Source organism: Heterodontus francisci, chromosome 9 (assembly GCF_036365525.1).
Source record: "Heterodontus francisci isolate sHetFra1 chromosome 9, sHetFra1.hap1, whole genome shotgun sequence".
NCBI classification, from domain to species: Eukaryota; Metazoa; Chordata; class Chondrichthyes; order Heterodontiformes; family Heterodontidae; genus Heterodontus; species Heterodontus francisci.
In genome coordinates, this window is record NC_090379.1 from 75,994,911 (window position 1) to 76,014,539 (window position 19,629).

The window sequence follows — 19,629 nt, forward strand, 5'->3', positions numbered from 1 at the left end:
GAGTTCGGCTTGCTGCGCTAGTCATTCGGTTTTCCGCTTACTGTTCGGTTACTCGGAGTTCGGCTTGCTGCGCTAGTCATTCGGCTTTCCGCTTACTGTTCGGTTACTCGGAGTTCGGCTTGCTGCGCTGGTCATTCGGCTTTCCGCTTACTGTTCGATTACTCGGAGTTCGGCTTGCTGCACTGGTCATTCGGCTTTCCGCTTACTGTTCGGTTACTCGGAGTTCGGCTTGCTGCGCTGGTCATTCGGCTTTCCGCTTACTGTTCGATTACTCGGAGTTCGGCTTTCCGCTTACTGTTCGATTACTCGGAGTTCGGCTTGCTGCGCTGGTCATTCGGCTTTCCGCTTACTGTTTGGTTACTCGGAGTTCGGCTTGCTGTCCTCGGCGCTCCCCTGGCTCATAGTTACGGCACCTGTGGCGAGGAGGAGGTGAGGGAGCTGTCTGAACCCAGGGGACAGTGGCTGCTGTTGAACGAGGGGCCTGGGGAGTAGTTACCCAAAAGGGAGCTGTCGATCTCTGTGCAGGTGAGTGACGGCTGGTAGAGGAGGCGGAGCGAGTAAGTGGCTGGGTCACAGCGGGACTGAGATGCGGGGAAGCTGGAAACCGGGGCCCCGCTTCTTGACCACTGGGAAATGGCCGGAGGAAAGGAGCGCTCCGGCCGTCCCTCCGTCTGTTTCCTATTGTTAAGCTAATGGCTAAAGTTTGCATTAAAAGTCAGCCGGGTTTGCCCTGGGAAGGTGGATTAAAGCCTTGGAATGAACGAAGGAGCTGGCGAAGGGTCCGGGCGGTGGTTTCCCCCCTCCCTTCCCCCAGTGGAAGCTGCAGAGCTGAAGTACCGACTGGCGCAAACCTTTGCATGCGTCGTCGGATTCCAAGTTAACCTGTCGGCAAACCCTGGGATATTTGTGGATGTCTCGATTAATCGTTGCGTTAATAATTGCAAGGTGTTTCCGGTTGGACGTTATGAATTTTGTGGCAGTGACGGTTTGAGAAATATTGCAAATTAAAACTTCGATATTTCATTGAAACAGAAAATATTAAATCAAGTATATTCCATGCATACTCGCAGTTAAAGTGTTGCACATCATAGTAGTGGTATCTGCTTCTGTTTGTAGATCAAGTCATATTATTAAAGAAGCTCTGATAACCTGAGTTTTCATCTGAAGTAGGTGACATTTTGCCGAACACTAAAGCTGAGGCGTGTATGGTTAGAGGACGATAGGGAGATCGTCTGTCATTGAACTGTTCTGTGGAAATAAAATTAGGTCGAAGAAGAAACCGAATAATTACAGGGTGGTGGGAAAATATTTTGAACGTAATTAAATATTTTGATGCTGTGTTTCATTCTGTTTATGTATTTAGCGATTCATTGAGTGAATTGAGACGTTATGATCTACAGTAGCAGGTGGTTTTCCAGAAAAAAATAGCAGTTATTGTCAAACTTGTGATTATAATGTTGGAATGTTACTGCCAGGAATGAGCTCTGTTGAATTCCAGTGGTATTTGGTTTTGGACTTTGCTCACATAACTTTAGCTTGCTGCAGAAAGGCATTCTTGGGCTAAGTGGTTTTATTTTACTTATTTTACAGTGCTTTCTAGCATCTGGTGTGTTGATGCAAGGGCTGATCACGACTCAGTAAAAATAAGAATGTCATTGGGAAGGATCTATATTCTGATCTAATAAGCTGGGAAGTATCTGAGAAACTGCTTGAAGGAAGAGGCATATTATTTTTAATATTCCATTAGTATTCATATTTTAACGGTTTTACCTTGATGTTTCAATTTTGTGCATTCAGTAAAATGCTTTGCTTCCTGAAAGAGTGTTGTGCAGTTCATTATCACCAATAAGACATCTCTATTTTGAGTTTGTTGTCCACATTTAAAATTGATGGCATTTTCCCTACCAATTAAAACTAATGTTTTATATGCTGTAGAAATATTGATAAGCCATTCCTCTTATTACTAATAATTTGCAGTTTGTAATAAAGGTTTCATTGGAACGTGTTGTATGTTCTTCGTGCTGCTCATGTGTTATGCTTGTGTATCAAGATTTCTGAAATCTATTCCAACTGCATCAGGCCATGTATTCACTGACAAAAGAAATAAACTTTGGGACGAGTAAAGCAATAGAATGTGACTCAGCAAGAAATTCTTAAATTAATATAAAGCTTGTAATTTGTTCCAATCTACTGGACCAAGATATTTTGCACAAGGTTCATGATCATAACTGATCGGATAAGACAACAAACATATTCCATTACTGGCTGCATTGTCTGGTGAACTTAATATGTAGGTAACTTAGATTAGATTCATAGAGAGATACAGCACTGAAACAGGCCATAATAATAAAAGCAAAATACTGCGGATGCTGGAAATCTGAAACAAAAACAAGAAATGCTGGAATCACTCAGCAGGTCTGGCAGCATCTGTGGAAAGAGAAGCAGAGTTAACGTTTCGGGTCAGTGACCCTTCTTCGGAACAGGCCCTTCAGCCCACCAAGTCTGTGCTGACCATCAACCACCCATTTATATTAATCCTACATTAATCCCATATTCCCTCTCACATCCCCACAATTCTCCTCCCACCTACTTACACTAGGGGCAATTTACTTCTGTGCAAACTTTTCCAAACCACCTTCTGCAAATAGATTTCATAGTAGTTATAAAGTTACAAAAAGGCATTGGATTGTTTTTTTTTGTGAGCCAGTTATTTTTCCTGTGCTGTGATTTATGCTTTGAGTATTGCCTGTATACTTTCTGCTGAAGGGATTAACAGTTCCGGGTCTGAATCAACTGTGAACATTCCTTTGAAACCTACTGAATCTACCTTAAAGTGTTACTATTGTTGCCACCAGATGTCACTGGTGCATCTATACAAGCTGTTAGTGACAGAGATTACATTTTGAAGAGATCTGCTTATTTTGATGCATTACCAGGGCATTTGGCAGATCCTGGATGCATATGTATGCTGTGGTACCACACAATGCACTTAGGCTCATAAATAATTGATAATTCCAGTTGCATATTACTGCAGCTGCCATCCCCATGCTCAAATTCTTTTGGGCCTCCTTATCTCGAGAGACAATGGATACGCGCCTGGAGGTGGTCAGTGGTTTGTGAAGCAGCGCCTGGAGTGGCTATAAAGGCCAATTCTGGAGTGACAGGCTCTTCCACAGGTGCTGCAGAGAAATTTGTTTGTTGGGGCTGTTGCACAGTTGGCTCTCCCCTTGCTCAAATTATAAGCAGTAAATCAACGGGTTTTTAAAAAAAGTTGGACCGACAGTTCAAAGGACAGCTGGTATAAGTCGGACACCTGGTATAAGTAGAAAACCTGATGGAACATTGATAGTTCAGTGAAATTCAATTATCAGTCAAGTCACTTTATTATATGTAATCCATTGTTTAGTGTGTATCCATCATTTAAATGATTTCTATCTTTTTGGGAATTTGAATTATATGATCAAAACACAGAATGCATTGCAGCTCAGGCATTTCTTTGCATCTCTGCATCCTTTTCTTCCATGCAGTAATTTGAGCTTGCATTGGCCCTGTGATCCATCCTTTTGATGACTGATACCTCCCTTGAGAATTTCATATAATTGCCATGAGGCACTATTTACAGAGTTCTGTACAGATAAAGATTGTTTTTGTGATTACCTAATCAGGATGACTGATAGTTTGGAAAGAGTATTGCTGTCTTTCAGACAGGTTGGAGAAAAAAATGCTTGTTTCAGTGAAATCCTATTTGCCCTTGCTCCAATTGAAATGAACACCTGACAATTGGGCACATCAGCTTCACAGTCAGATGAATGATCTTCTCTTTTAGTTAAACCAACACCATTGCCATTCTTGATTACACTACTTGTGTATGTTCTATGTAGTCCTGCAAGCACTTGAGTAAGATGCAAGAGCATGTATGTAGCAACAAATCCATGCATGTTTCAGCAGATTTTCACCTCTAATATGATGAAAAAATACTATTTTAATATTTTACAGAAAAAAAGTCTCTTTAGCTCCTAGACCTAATGCCAGAGTAAATTCATGGATTTATTAAACAAATTACCATTTCATTGTTAAATCTGGAAGACAGTTTAATCACCTAGACCATGTTGTGCCCATTATAAGAATGATCCAGAGCAGGAAAAGTTAAATCATTTGGAGATTCACATGCCAGGACAATTGAATGGGCTGTTGTAGTTATTTGAAGAAGCATTTGACTCACATCCAGGCCTTTTACTTTTGTAACTTAAGTACCTCCTGTGCCATCATCTCTATCAGTCAATTGCCTTGTGGAATATGTAACTTTTGGAAGTGCAGATGTTGGAGATTAGCAGTGCATAGCAACCTAAGGAATAACATTCAGTGGCAATCCAACAAAATCCTGTCTTTGTAACCTGATTTCATAAAGTTGGAATCTTTGATTCAGATGTTACTAATTATGTGCAATGTACTTTCATAATTTCTTTGGTTTTTGAAATTACGCCATTGCCAGGTACTTGCCTGTACATTGTGGTAAAGTGCACTTAGAGTCTGTGTTTACAGTCTGCATTTGAATTATGTAGGTGGAATGAATATTCCTTGGTAATGTTTTTTAATGAGTCGGCTGCTCAAAACAAGTAATCATGCAATTGCTAACTTTAAAAGGGGATTCAACTTGAATTGAAAGTGTTTTGTGTACTTTACATTTCAGATTTATAGTTTGTGTTGATGCTTGCAAGGAGCTCTTGTGCACTAAACATTAAATGTCTGAATATACCATAATTTCACAAAAGTAATTTTCCTGTCTTCCAGCTCTATCTTAAGAGCTGGATGTGGTTTGGGTTCTCTATTGTGGGAGGGTTACATTTACATTTTGTCGAAAGCTGCCTGATTTCATTTAACAGTTGTGCCTTGTAAGTATTCAGATGACGTGAGACTGGTCGAATATAAATAGCTTATTTATTTGTGTATTGTGAGTGAAGAGTTTATCAAGTTTATTTAAATTTTATATAGTTAAATGTAAAATCATGAATGATACTGAGACGGGGGGCGGGGTGTTCAAGATATAAATAATGTTAAGTAAGGGTTAGTATTAATGAAAGTACCATGCTTACAGGCTTAGTCCTTGATAAAATGTCACTTTCGCAGCTGCAACAGATTTGAGGTACATATGATTTATTTCTTCATAGTGTGAATTTCAACTGAATTATTTAAAAGATGGATCAAAATTTTAGGTTAATGCAACATAATTTTGAACAAAAACAATTTAAATTTGGCCGCCTTGGGAAATGAATCTTTGTTTTAGTTTTGTGTATGATTGCACTAAAAACATTGGACATCAGTTGTTCTTGAATCATTCTTGAAATAAATACAGTTGATTCAGCACTTTCTGAATAAACTGGAGGGCAATGGACTTGTTGACGAACTCTTCAATCCTCGCCCATCTAGACATTTTTAGCATTCTTTATTTAGTGTTAAGAGTTTATTTCATAAGCAGAACGGAGCCTTGCATCAGGGCAGGCATAAGATCAATAAAATCTCCACATACTAAATTTCAACAGTCAGCATGTATTTAAAATTGCGAAGATCATCATATAACAAAAACTGTATTTATGCATGTGTATCAAAGTCCATATTTCTTGCAGCTGATTGGTTTATATGCATACTTTTTTCCAGCAATCTTTAAAAAAGACATGTCATTTGGAATGCGCACAGAAACTTCCTCACCAACAGAAAATAGGTTATAAGCTTAGTTAGGATATCTTGAAACAATTGCATAAACAACCTCAGAAATCTTACTTTGGAGGGAAAGTGGAAGAGAGAAACTGGTAATTTCATCGTGGTTCGTGACTTCCAGCCTAAAAAACAATTGAACTCTGACCTCAATCTCCAAAGTTCCCTCACCAAACAATTAAACTGAGTTGAAGTTGTGATTACTTAACAACTTTGTGGCTTTAAAGAGGCATGATTTTCTCTTACACAGATAACAAACAATTCATTATATTGATTAACATTTTTCCTTATAAAGCAACGTATTAAATATGCGAGCATATGAGAGAGATGCTAGTATATTGATAAGTTAGCATAAAAGTTCCCATTTACTAATAACTGGGAGAAAACAACTTGAAATTTGGTTCTGCAGATGAAATAAAATGAATTCATGCTGAGGCTCTTTGAGGTGTGCTCCTTATATAATGTAAATTCTTGAAGATTTTTCTAACATTGTTTAACCTTGAAATGGAAAATAATTTTGTATTGATTTATTCTTGAACCAGTTGATGTGATGGGCCCAGACTGTGAATAGTTTTCTTGTGTTTGTGTTGCAGCAACGGAAAGGATGCCAGGACTTTCAGTTTGCATTCATTGTCATTTGTGAAGTTTCAGTGACTATTGGAAGAAAAGTCTGCCAGAGGCATGGAACAGGCACATGGCCTGCTGTTAAATGAGGAGCTTTATAGTCAACTGAGCGAATCAAAGAAACCAGAGTTTGTTTTTGAATGGCTTCGATTCTTACAGAAACTTCTGTTGGCTGCCAGTAAGGTAAAAGGTTAAGCAAGTTTTAAAAGCTGCGAAAATGTTTTTGTTATGCAATGTTCTTTTGTCTGAATATGTACAAATTTGCATTCGTAGAAGTTTGCATTTATGAAGCAGTTTGGACGTCAATATCTGAAAATGCCTAATTAACCAATTTGAAGTTCATCCTCTGTCGCCTCTATCATGTAGACAAAGTCGCAGCCTGTTGCACAGTAAAATTCCACAAACAACAATTGGGTAAATAACCGAATAATCTGGTTTTAGTAGTGGTGGTTCAGGGAGGAATGCTGGCCAGAATACTGGGACACTTCCCTGCTCTTGAAATACTGCCATTTGATTTCTTCCCTTCATCTGAGCTAGTAGGCCTGTCACACTTAATGTCTCATAAAAAAAGATGGTGATGACAACTTGCATTTAGGTAGTGCCCTTTGGAGGTATGATATGTCACCCACCCCCACCTTTTACTTCAATTTTTGATTGGGGAGAATGGGGCTGAGGAAGTGTGTTTTTAAAGGGAAGTAAACCGACTACTGAAATGAGCAGTGTTAAGGACTTGAGCACATTGGAGTTGCTGTGTTTTGGATGATGCATTAAACTGCCTGCTGCTCTCTGCCTATTGTGGTAGTTCAGGTCGATATTGAAGGTTCCTTGGCATATTGAAGAATAGGGAATATCTCCTGGGATTCTAGCCAACATTCCTCCTTCATTATCTGGTCATCCATTTCAACAACAGAGCAATGTCTATTTGTAATTCATCTTTAATGTACTAAAACATCCCAAGGTGCTTCACTGGCATTATCAAGCAAAGTTTGACACCAACAATAACAGATCCCTTTATCAAATCGCAGTTTAAATTCACTCTAGACAATGGGATGGGCACACAATTCCCATCGATACCCCGTATCAATACATTTTTATTCAGAGAAGTCTTTGAAGAAAAGCCTAAAACTTTTCCTAATGTTGAGCTCTGAGCTGATCCAGTATCTCTCAGGATAACAACCTTTCTGAGTCTTTCCTTAGACCAAAATGGAGTGACTTCACCTTCAAATATGAAGCCCTCATAATCTTCAACGCCCCTATTTGCACCCATTGTAAATGCGTTAGATGGTACTAATTTTTCATCAGTCTCACACTTTGGTGACAGATACTTTGAAGAACCATTACCCACACTCACTAAAGCTACAGCTTTTGGTTTTAACTTCCAACACACTGTCATAAGGTCTGAAATGTAAGTGCAATGAAAACTAAGAAGGGTCACTGACCCGAAACGTTAACTCTGCTTCTCTTTCCACAGATGCTGCCAGACCTGCTGAGTGATTCCAGCATTTCTTGTTTTTGTTGCAATGAAAACTTGTTGGTCTTGTTGATTCACTCTTATCCTGTCTACTATCTTTTTTACCACTTTGAGGAGCATCTGTCTTCTCATTTTTGCTACCCCCTTCTTTGTACTCAGAAACCTGTTCAATATCATTCTGTCTATCCTTCCAACTCCTGTCTACTGTCCCCTGGCTGTTTGAGATAAATCATAAACATCAGCGAAAACAGCAGCATCTCTTATATTAGAAAGTTTACGTTCTTCGAGGTATGTCCGAATACCTGCTGGAACGCTATTTTTAAATTTCTCCATTAACACCCGTCTCACATTTCCAAAATTCTACACAATTTTCGTTGAACAATGCCAATGGTAAAAAATCATTTCTTTATCTCTAGCAAATTCTACACAAGTTTGATTCTGTGTCTTCCTCAAATTTTAAAATTTTAATTGATTACTTTCTGGAACCAACTCATATGCGTTAAGTACAGCATTTTTAATTGTCGCATAATCTAAAAATTATTCCTCTCAAAGGCTTGAATAAACATGCTTTTCCCATTAAGGCACTTTGTAAAAGAATAGTCCATGTTTCTCGTGGCCAAGCTCGCCTTGTAGCAATTTTCTCAAATGAGACAAAATACCTTTCAATCCCTTCTTCACTGAATTTAGGCACGAGGCGAACATTCTTTGTTAAATCAAAACATTGAGTGAAACTCAAATCATCATCCAAACTACCAGTTATTCACTGTCCATGTAAACAAAACCTTTCTCTTTCCAATTCAAATTGTCTCGCTTCCCTTTCTCTTTGAGCCTCCAATTCAAATTTTTGTTTTTCGAATTGCTTTATTTTCTTTTCCAATTCAAGTTGTTTCATTTGCAACTCAGTCCTAGCTAACTCAATCTGTGTTTTATCTGGGTTAACCCTTCCCTCTTCAAATTCCACATGTGCGAAAGTGTACACTACTTCTGCTTTTTTAGCCCCTGCTATTGACTCTACCTTCAACTCTTCTGCTAATGTCATCAGCTTAACTGTTGATAGTTACAAAACACTCGGGGATAAATCTGCCTGTCCCAGAACAGTCTTAGCAATTGACAAAACCATTCTGCTTCTCAATAAGTACAGTAAAAGTCACTGTGGAAACTTGTTCACTTAAACTTTAGCAAATCCCAGCATACCCGTCTCAATCTGTGGATACGAAATACCGCCAGGAGCCTCCAATATGTTACAATCCCTTTAGGGACCATTAACTTTTAAAGAGAAAGTCGAATTCCCAGTTTTTTTTTATTTAGAGATACAGCACTGAAACGGGCCCTTCGGCCCACCGAGTCTGGGCCGACCAACAACCGTCCATTTATACTAACCCTACAGTAATTTTATATTCCCTATCACCTACCTACACTAGGGGCAATTTGTAACAGCCAATTTACCTATCACCTGCAAGTCTTTGGATGTGGGAGGAAACCGGAGCACCCGGAGAAAACCCACGCAGACACAGGGAGAACTTGCAAACTCAGCACAGACAGTACCCAGAATCGAACCCGGGTCCCTGGAGCTGTGAGGCTGCGGTGCTAACCACTGCGCCACCCCTTGTTACTGAAAGAATTATGCCACAAGATTTCAGGTTTTAAACAACAAACTTTACTGTACAGGAGTTAAACAACGCAAAACACTAACAACACAATTCGAAAACGCATATTTCAAACTTAAAATCTTAACAGAACATTGTCACGCATACCAGAAGTGCAGTTGTTGTGGAGGTCCATGAGCTCCTTGCATTTGTCCACCCTCACCTCCAACAATGTGATGGGAGAGGAGTTTAAAAAGACAGTTTGCAGTAGAGAAAAGAAGCCAAGGTTATCTTTGCATTCCAGGATGATCCTGAAATAGTGAACAGTTTTAGCAAATGTGAACAGGACCTGATAGTGTTTTACGTAGCGGTGAATGGTTAAACCAGTTGTCCGCCATTTCAGTTCAAGTCTGCATCCCTTGGACTTAAAGCGGAAGATGAGGGCCGTACCAGAGTAACAGCCAGAGTGAGAGAGTATAATAGTTTTAATGGAGATGAGAAGACTAAGGGTGAAGGTGAGGATGTGGTTGAGGAATTTCATGGCTCTGCAGAATCTTTGTAGGTGCAGAATGGCTGTATGGTCTGATTGCATAACAACACTGCACTTAGTCATTCATTTTGAATGAAACACTCTGGAAGTCTGAGAGGTGTGTTAAAGTGCTATATAGATAAAAGTTTGTGTGTCTTTCTGGTCAAGAGTTATTAAAGTTCACTTTGCTACTGAGAATCTTTTCTTGGCAGGATGATATTAAAGAGAAGCAGAAGAAGCTTGTGCAGCAGCTCATAGCCTTGTTAGAGAGCTCACCAGGCCCACCTGCCCGTAATCTAATTGCTAAGAATCTGGCCTTGCTGTATTGCGTTGGTGACACATTCTCTGTGTATCAAACTATCGACAAGTGCAATGAAATCATCAGGAGTAAGGATGACTCACCAAGTTACCTACCTACTAAACTGTAAGTGATTCTTTTTCCAAAAAAAATCAAGATTATGACAAATGATGGAAAATTGGAATGGCTAGAAATTGATAATGTAGATTTCTTTTCGACTATGTACGCTGAGGTCATCTATTTTCCTGCAGTTCTGTTATCTTGTTGCTGTTCCTTTCGCTTTTCATTTTTGAGGGAGTGGATGCTTCCCAAGCCGCTACTAATACTGCTGGCAACTAACTGCCAGAAGTTGCATAAGAGTGGCCTTATGGGGACTCACTTGTCTTTTTTTTCCACGCCTCTTGGGAGATGTCAGGCCTCCACATGGCACTTCATGCAGCAGTACAACGGGAGGGTTTAAACTAATGTGGCAGGGAAGTGGGAACCAGAGCAGTAGGACAGCAAGTGAAATAAATTAGGGGGAACGAGTAAATAAGGCCAGTAAGACTAAGAGGAAGAGCAGGCAGGGAGATGTTGCGGAGCACAGCGGGACTGGTGGTCTGAAGTGCATTTGTTTCAATGCGAGAAGTATAACAGGTAAGGTAGATGAACTTAGAGCTTGGATTAGTACTTGGAACTATGATGTTGTTGCTATTACAGAGACTTGGTTGAGGGAAGGACAGGATTGGCAGCTAATTGTTCCAGGATTTAGAAGCTTCAGGCAGGATAGAGGGGGATGTAAAAGGGGATGGGGGAGTTGCATTACTTGTTAAGGAGAGTGTCACAGCTGTACTGCGGGAGGACACCTCGGAGGGGTCGTGCAGCGAGGCAATATGGGTGGAGCTCAGGAATAGGAAGGGTGCAGTCACGATGTTGGGGGTTTTCTACAGGCCTCCCAACAGCCAGCGGGAGGTAGAGGAGCAGATATGAAGACAGATTTTGGAAAGATGTAAAGGTAACAGGGTTATAGTGGTGGGTGATTTTAACTTCCCCAATATTGACTGGGACTCCCTTAGTGCTAGGGGCTTGGATGGGGCAGAATTTGTAAGGAGCATCCAGGAGGGCTTCTTGAAACAATATGTAGATAGTCCAACTAGGGATGGGGCCGTACTGGACCTGGTATTGGGGAATGAGCCCGGCCAGGTGGTCGAAGTTTCAGTAGGGGAGCATTTCGGGAACAGTGACCATAATTCCATAAGTTTTAAGGTACTTGTGGATAAGGATAAGAGTAGTCCTCGGGTGAAGGTGCTAAATTGGGGGAAGGCTAATTATAACAATATTAGGCAGGAACTGAAGAATTTAGATTGGGAGCGTCTATTTGAGGGTAAATCAGCATCTGACATGTGGGAGTCTTTCAAATGTCAGTTGATTAGAATCCAGGACCGGCATGTTCCTGTGAGGAAGAAGGATAAGTTTGGCAAGTTTCGGGAACCTTGGATAACGCGGGATATTGTGAGCCTAGTCAAAAAGAAAAAGGAAGCATTTGTGAGGGCTGGAAGGCTAGGAACAGATGAAGCACTTGAGGAATATAAAGACAGTAGGAAGGAACTTAAGCAAGGAGTCAGGAGGGCTAAAAGGGGTCATGAAAAGTCATTGGCAACAGGATTAAGGATAATCCCAAGGCTTTTTATACGTATCTAAAGAGCAAGAGGGTAACTAGGGAAAGGGTTGGCCCACTCAAGGACAGAGAAGGGAATCTATGTGTGGAGCCAGAGGAAATGGGCGAGGTACTAAATGAGTACTTTGCATCAGTATTCACCAAAGAGAAGGACTTGGTGGATGATGAGCCTAGGGAAGGGAGTGTAGATAGTCTCGGTCATCTCATTATGAAAAAGGAGGATATGTTGGATGTCTTGCAAAGCATTAAGGTAGATAAGTCCCCAGGGCCTGATGGGATCTACCCCAGAATACTAAGAGAGGCAAGGGAAGAAATTGCTGGGGCCTTGACAGAAATCTTTGCATCCTCATTTGCTACAGGTGAGGTCCCAGAAGACTGGAGAATAGCCAATGTTGTTCCTTTGTTTAAGAAGGATAGCAAGGATAATCCAGGAAATTATAGGCCGGTGAGACTTACGTCAGTGGTAGGGAAATTTAGAGAGGATTCTTCGGGACAGGATTTACTCCTATTTGGAAACAAACGAACTTATTAGCGAGAGGCAGCATGGTTTTGTGAAGGGGAGGTCGTGTCTTACTAATTTGATTGAGTTTTTTGAGGAAGTGACAAAGATGATTGATGAAGCAAGGGCAGTGGATGTTATCTATATGGACTTCAGTAAAGCCTTTGACAAGGTCCCTCATGGCAGACTGGTACAAAAGGTGAAGTCACACGGGATCAGAGGTGAGCTGGCAAGATGTATACAGAACTGGCTCGGTCATAGAAGACAGAGGGTAGCAGTGGAAGGGTGCTTTTCTGAATGGAGGAATGTGACTAGTGGTGTTCCGCAGGAATCAGTGCTGGGACCTTTGCTGTTTGTAGTATATATAAATGATTTGGAGGAAAATGTAGCTGGTCTGATTAGTAAGTTTGCGGACGACACAAAGGTTGTTGGAGTTGTGGATAGTGATGAGGATTGTCAAGAGTTTACAGCAGGATATAGATCGGTTGGAGACTTGAGCAGAGAAATGGCAGATGGAGTTTAATCCGGACAAATGTGAGGTAATGCATTTTGGAAGGTCTAATGCAGGTGGGAATTATACAGTAAATGGCAGAACCCTTAGGAGTATTGACAGGCAGAGAGATCTTGGCGTACAGGTCCACAGTTCACTGAAAGTGGCAACACAGGTGGATAAGGTAGTCAAGAAGGCATACGGCATGCTTGTCTTCATCGGTCGGGGCACAGAGTATAAAAATTGGCAAGTCATGCTGCAGCTGTACAGAACCTTAGGCCGCACTTAGAATATTGCGTGCAATTCTGGTCGCCATACTACCAGAAGGACGTGGAGGCTTTGGAGAGGTTACAGAAGAGGTTTACCAGGATGTTGCCTGGTCTGGAGGGCATTAGCTATGAGGAGAGGTTGGATAAACTCTGATTGTTTTCACTGGAACGACGGAGGTGGAGGGGCAACATGAACAAAGTTATGAGTGGCATGGACAGAGTGGATAGTCAGAAACTTTTTCCAAGGGTGGAAGAGTCAGTTACTAGGGGACTTAGGTTTAAGGTGAGGGGCAAATTTTAGAGGGGATGTGCGAGGCAAGTTCTTTACACAGAGGGTGGTGAGTGCTTGGAACTTGCTGCCGGGGGAGATGGTGGAAGCAGGTACGATAATGACGTTTAAGAGGCATCTTGACAAATGCATGAATAGGATGGGACTAGAGGGAAATGGTCCCTGGAAGTGCAGAAGGTTTTAGTTTAGGCAGGCATCAAGATCGGCGCAGGCTTGGAGGGCCGAATGGCCTGTTCCTGTGCTGTACTGTTCTTTGTTTTTTGAAATGTCACTAGTCCATGGCATTGTATACTGGTACTTGAATGTACAATTGCACTTTGATATCTTCCTTTAAACAATTCAGTAGAATGCCATTCTTTGGGAAGAATTTGCTTCGCTTTGTGCCTTCTTTTGGCTTCTGCTTAATAATGATCAAAAATTCGAAATGATCCACTGTTATGTTGTGCTCAGAAATTTGTCCATTGACCTCCCGTCCTCTGAAGTTCTTTCACTAACTCAGATTGTTTAGGTAATTTTAGCTTTTAATTTTGCATCTTATCTGTGGTTTTCTTTGACAAGCCAGGTCAATTATTTCAGTGGCAATCTAATCTGTTTCTTCAGATGTGATAAAGATCATCAATTATGTCTTCAAACTGAAATAAAAACAGGAAATGTTGGAAACACTCAGCAGATCAGGCAGCATCAGAGTTTCCATTTCAAGTTGATGAGCTTTCATCCGAACCCTTCTCTTTCTTTCTCCATAGAGCACTTTCTCTGTTTGTTTCAGATTTCCAGCATACAGCAGTTTTCGTTTGAATAGAGTATTTGTGTTTAAATGCATGTAGTTCATTCAGTTCATTGGCCTTGTTTTACAGGGCTGCAGTTGCTTGTTTGGGGGCCTTGTATGAGCAGCTGGGGAGAATGTTGGGGAATGCATACATGGATACTGTGGGGAACTTGCTGAAAGCTATGAAAAGTGCTGAGGTAAGAAAGGCTTCCCATCAGGATCTTTTCAACAATCTAGAAAATCTATTTCAAAGTAAATATGGATAGCGGTGGGTTAATAGAAATAAATTCACTTGTTTTGATATATGACCAATCCTTTATACACAGATAATTACAAGCTTCATGTATTGATTATTGTGCTAAATGATGCAGGAGAGTGCTGAGCCTCGATACAAGTTGGCAAGCTTACTGGTTTGTAGCTATTGAAGCTGTATTATAGTATCATACTGACATGAATGAATCTTTAACATCAGTCTCTGGCATGATTTGTAACCTAGTCCCAAGGACGCTATGAGATTATGCTGAGTTTGCAGAAGGTGCTTTCTGGACAAGGAGCTACTGCTGCACCATGTCACAGAGATATCTACAAAGCTGCTCGCTCATGCTTAGCAGATCGATCAATGGCTGTTCGTTGTGCTGCAGCAAAGGTATACTTTTCTCAATTTTTAGTGTTTATTTACTTTGTCACATTTGAACGGAAAAATGAGGCCATACTACGGTTTGTTTAAAAAAACAAAGTTGGCAATTGTCTGTTGGCCTTTTTTCACTTTCCTTTCTGTCCTATATGTATCATAGAAACACTTCTCAGAGACATTTTGATACATAGACATTTCAGCTTTTCTATTTACAAAAAGCTAATTGAATTCTAGGTTTTATCAGAAGAGGTAATGAGGAACCTATGCAAAAAGTCAGCAAGACTTGTGTGACTCCACACTTACATGAAGCATGCTGAGGGTATAAAGCAGAGTCATTCGGATGCCACCTAGTATGAGGAAATATAAATATGAAGAAATGCTTGAAAACTGCATCATTTGTTAAACCAACACAGATAATGGGATAATATAGTATTTGAAATTATGAAAGGATGGACTATGGTTATTTGAAGAAGACTGCTCCCAGTAGTTGAGGGGGTCAAGAACGAGTTTTCGTAGGTTAAAAAATTTAATGCAAGACATTGATAACACAGGGCAGGAGAAACTTATTCACACAAGCGGCTGTGGAATTCACTTCTCGGATTAGTGGTTAAGATAGAAATTATGTCAGCATTCAAGATTAAATTGGATGTGTGGATGAAGTAGAAGGTGTTACCTGGATATGGGAAGAAGGATTCGATCCATTTGCACTTGTGGAGGATGGATATTAACAAAGACTGATTCGGCTGAAGGTCTCTTTCCATGTTGTAACCTCAAAGTATTTCTGTGTATTTTTCTCATACCTAATGTTACATTAGCCTCACCTGGTTAGGCAAAGGACAGGCCGATCACCTGCTTCTGGACCCCCGCCCATGCTGTATTTGTAGCCTTTTACCACGAGGTGTGCAAGAACATTATTGGTGCTTTTTTGCACCATAGGAATTTAAAATCATAAAACATGGTAATGAGTGGTGGCTGACAAGATGCTGATAAAAGTGATCACAGTTTTTTGAGGGTCTGTACCCTCCTATTAGATCCTGCTTCCACTGTGCTTTTCACCATCCTATCTCCTTGTTTCACTCCCCACAACCCTACCTCACCTTCACGTTCAGACATGCATTTTTTGTGCGAGAGGATGAGTTCCTGAGCTGCATACTGTGTCTTAACTGATCTTGTGCAATTCCTGCTTTAGAAAAAGAATTATTGAATAGCAGTTACTTTTTAAAAAGGACAGATATTTCACAATGTTTAACAATGTTTTGAGATAGGGTGAAGTTATGCATTGACATTGAATCGTTTACAAGAATATTTTGTTAGTAAAATTAGTGCATAGTATTTCAGTGGTGCTTTCTGGCTCCCAGTACACTCATTACCATGATTGCCACAATGTGAATTCAGAGAAAATTGTAATATTTTTGTTTTTAGTGCCTTTTGGAACTTCAAAATGAAGCTGTGTTTATGTGGACCACAGAACTAGAGAATGTTGCTACGCTTTGCTTCAAAGCTTTTGAAGGTTCTAATTATGATGTACGTGTGTCCGTTTCAAAATTGCTGGGTGCTATTCTGGCTACAGCTGTGGTGCCTAAGCAGGGCCCAGGTAGGTGCTAAACTCAGGCAGATGGAATTTTTTAAATCATTTTTTTTTAAACCAATTTGGATTTTGAAGTATCATTTCAATATAGAGGTAACTGTAACAAGATAACAGATTTAGTGTTTATTTCTAGATAATTGTATCTGATAAATGGACTATTCCTGAAATTATGCCAGCAGTGATTTTTGTGAAGATGCAGAACATGCGTCTTTAAACCGGAAGTAGTCCAGGCAAAACATTTTCTAAAAATTGGTTTATCTAACTGTTCAACTTCAGTCACACACTATGCATCTCTCTGCCTGCTGTGCCCCTTTTTTTAACAAGCTATGTCTAACTTTTTAAACTGGGTGTTTAACTCAGAAATATGTTAAAATGAAGTTTTGAATTCTGTAGAAGTATTAAAAATTTTATACAGTTTAACCGTTATTTATCCCAGCCAGGTCTTTTGGATCATGCAGCTTACACCCCGTGTCGTAACATGTCCTGGGCCTCCTTGGAGCTTCTGTCAGTACTGTTCTGTAATTGTAATCGTCATCTTCTGCTTACATAACTTTGCCTTCCTCAGCCGCAAACGTAGCCATCCATATCTTTACCACTGCTGGACATGACCATTTCAGTGCTTTCCTGGCCAGTAATCTTCTGCTTGTCCCATGTTCCCATGCCAAGTCCCACTCACCATTCCTCTTAGCCTCACTGAAATATGTTGTCTCCCAGTACCCCAGTGCCTCTGGGTTTTACAATTATAATTCTTGCATTTAAAATCACTTCAAGACCTGGCTGAACTCTATCTCTGCAACCTTCATCAGCCCTCCAGAACCCTCCTGTCCTCCAATCCTAACCTCTTGTGCAATACCCACTTCATCCCACCATTAGTAGCCATGCCTTCAGCTGTTTCGGCCCCATGCTCTGGAATTCCTCCCCTAAAGCTCTCCACCGCTTCACCCTCTTCTCCCTTGATCCCCTCCATAAAAGCCATCTCTTTGAAGAAATTTTTGGTCAACCCCTCCTCCTGCAGCTACCCAATATCTTTCTTTGGCTCTGCATCCATTTTTGTCTCTATGCTTTCAATGAAGTACCTTGGGACATTTTCCTACATTAAGTGGACCATATCAATGAAGAAGAATCCCAGTCATTGTTCCTTCCTGATGCGCACTTAATCTGTACTTGGGATTGTGTCCAATAATCCAGCTTTGATTGGATATTTACTCCCTGGAAAAATGTCTATGTGCTCATTGACCTTTTTTTCCCCACATGTGCCATTCATTTCATCCACTTCATATGAATTTAAAAGTTAAATGAACACTGCTGGGATTCAGGCTCAGGACTTTCTGGGCCTGTTTGGCACTCACTTAACCGAGCTACTCAATTTTTCTTGGATTACATGAAACTAGGATTTGAATCCTGGTTTCTTAATACTGATCAGCATGTTTTCGCTGAAAGTTTGCATTGCGCCTCTTTTAATATCATAGATTCAATCTTCCCTATAAGTAGACTAATTAGTGAGTTAAAAATATATTGGAAAAACCTCTGCAATATGACACTGTAACACAACAGAGTTCAGTGCTTTCTAATTGACATCAATTGTTCCTTTTTCTCTCAGGTGTGAGGCAGGTTGTTCGTAAAACCTCACTGGAGGAAGCAATGGACTTGCTGGCTACTGGCTTCCTGCGAGGAGGCAGTGGGTTCTTGCGTGTCAGTGGAGAGATGTTGAAAGGAGGTAGCTCTGTTAACCGGGATATTAGGATTGGAGTAACTCAGGTGAGAAATGACATGGGCCGAAGGGCCTATTTCTGTGCTGTATAACTCTGACTCTATGACATTTGAGTTTTGCCTTTGAGAAACAATGAGCGGAGTGATCTTTTAGCTGCACTTTTATTTATCAAAGAATCAAATGAGGTTGGTGCTTGATAAATGTTATATCGAAATCTCTGGAATACTTTTAAATATTTGAGTGATGCTTTGTTTTTGACATACTATTGTCTTAAACCTGGAATGTTCTATCATTTTGCTGTTTGCAGGCAACCTTCCTCCTCATTTTGGAGTAAAATGCTCATTTGCTGTGTGGTGTGTTGTACTAATGGTACACTTGACAAATTTTTTTTTCTTTCATGGGATGTGGGATTCGCTGGCTAGGCCAACATTTTTGCCCATCCCTAATTGCCCTTGAGAAGGTGGTGGTGAGCTGCTGCTTTGAACTGCTGCAGTCCATGTGGTGTAGGTGCATCCACAGTGCTGTTAGGAAAGGATTTCCAGGATTTTGACCCAGCGACAGTGAAGGAACCGCGATGTAGTTGCAAGTCAGGCTGGTGTGTGGCGTGGAGGGGAACTTGCAGGTGGTGGTGGTGTTCCCATGCATCTGCTGCCCTTGTCCTTCTAGGTGGTAGAGGTCACAGGTTTGGAAGGTGCTGTCAAAGAGGCCAAGGTGGGTTGCTGCAGTACATCTTGTAGATGGTACACACTGCTGTCACTGTGTGCTGGTGGTGGAGGGAGTGAATGGTGGATGGGGTGCCAATCAACTGGGCAGCTTTGTCCTTGATGGTGTCGCGTGTCTTGAGTGTTGGAGCTGCACTCGTCCAGGCAAGTGGAGAGTTTTTCATCACACTCCTAACTTGTAGCTGTTGGACAGGCCTTGGGGCGTCAGGAGGTGAGTTACTTCGCACAGAATTCCCAGCCTCTGACCTGCTCTTGTAGCCACAGTATTTATATGGCTGGTCCAGTTCAGTTTCTGGTCAATTGTAACCCCCAGGATGTTGATAGTGGGGGATTCAGCAATGGTAATGCCATTGAATGTCATGGAGAGATGATTAGATTCTTCCTTGTTGGAGATGGTTATTGCCTGGCACTTATGTGGCGCGAATATAACTTGCCCCTTATCAGCGCAAATCTGAATGTTTCCCAGGTTTTGCTGCATAAGGACACGGATTGATTCAATATCTGAGGAGTCGTAAATGGTGCTGAATATTGTGCAATCCCCGCAGGACAAACCCAGTACAGCCAGTTACTGCCCCATCAGTCTACTGTCAATCATCAGCAAAGTGATGAAAGGTGGCATTGACAGTTCAATCAAGCGGCACTTACTCAGCAATAACCTGCTCATCGATAAGCAGTTTGGGTTCCGCCAGGGCCACTTGGCTCCAGACCTTATTTGAGTCTTGGTCTAAACATGGACAAAAGAGCTGAACTTGAGGGGAGGCGAGAGTGACTGCCCTTGACATCA

General features: G+C 41.0%; 1 protein-coding gene across 3 annotated transcripts in view; it reads left to right on the plus strand.

The window, feature by feature from the left end:
- Positions 1-213: 213 nt before the first annotated feature.
- heatr5a (HEAT repeat containing 5a) overlaps positions 214-19,629 on the plus strand; it is a 117,740-nt gene continuing 98,324 nt past the window's right edge. Inside the window, exons 1-7 of one of the 3 annotated variants that reach the window (XM_068039346.1) lie at positions 214-525; positions 6,306-6,519; positions 10,135-10,346; positions 14,279-14,387; positions 14,687-14,836; positions 16,247-16,418; positions 18,013-18,170. In XM_068039346.1, coding sequence (XP_067895447.1) covers positions 6,394-6,519; positions 10,135-10,346; positions 14,279-14,387; positions 14,687-14,836; positions 16,247-16,418; positions 18,013-18,170 — 927 coding nt within the window. In that variant the 5' untranslated portion in view covers positions 214-525; positions 6,306-6,393. Of the gene's footprint in view, positions 526-6,305; positions 6,520-10,134; positions 10,347-14,278; positions 14,388-14,686; positions 14,837-16,246; positions 16,419-18,012; positions 18,171-19,629 lie in introns of those variants that run through there. The other 2 variants (XM_068039347.1, XM_068039348.1) reach the window with 2 other exon arrangements.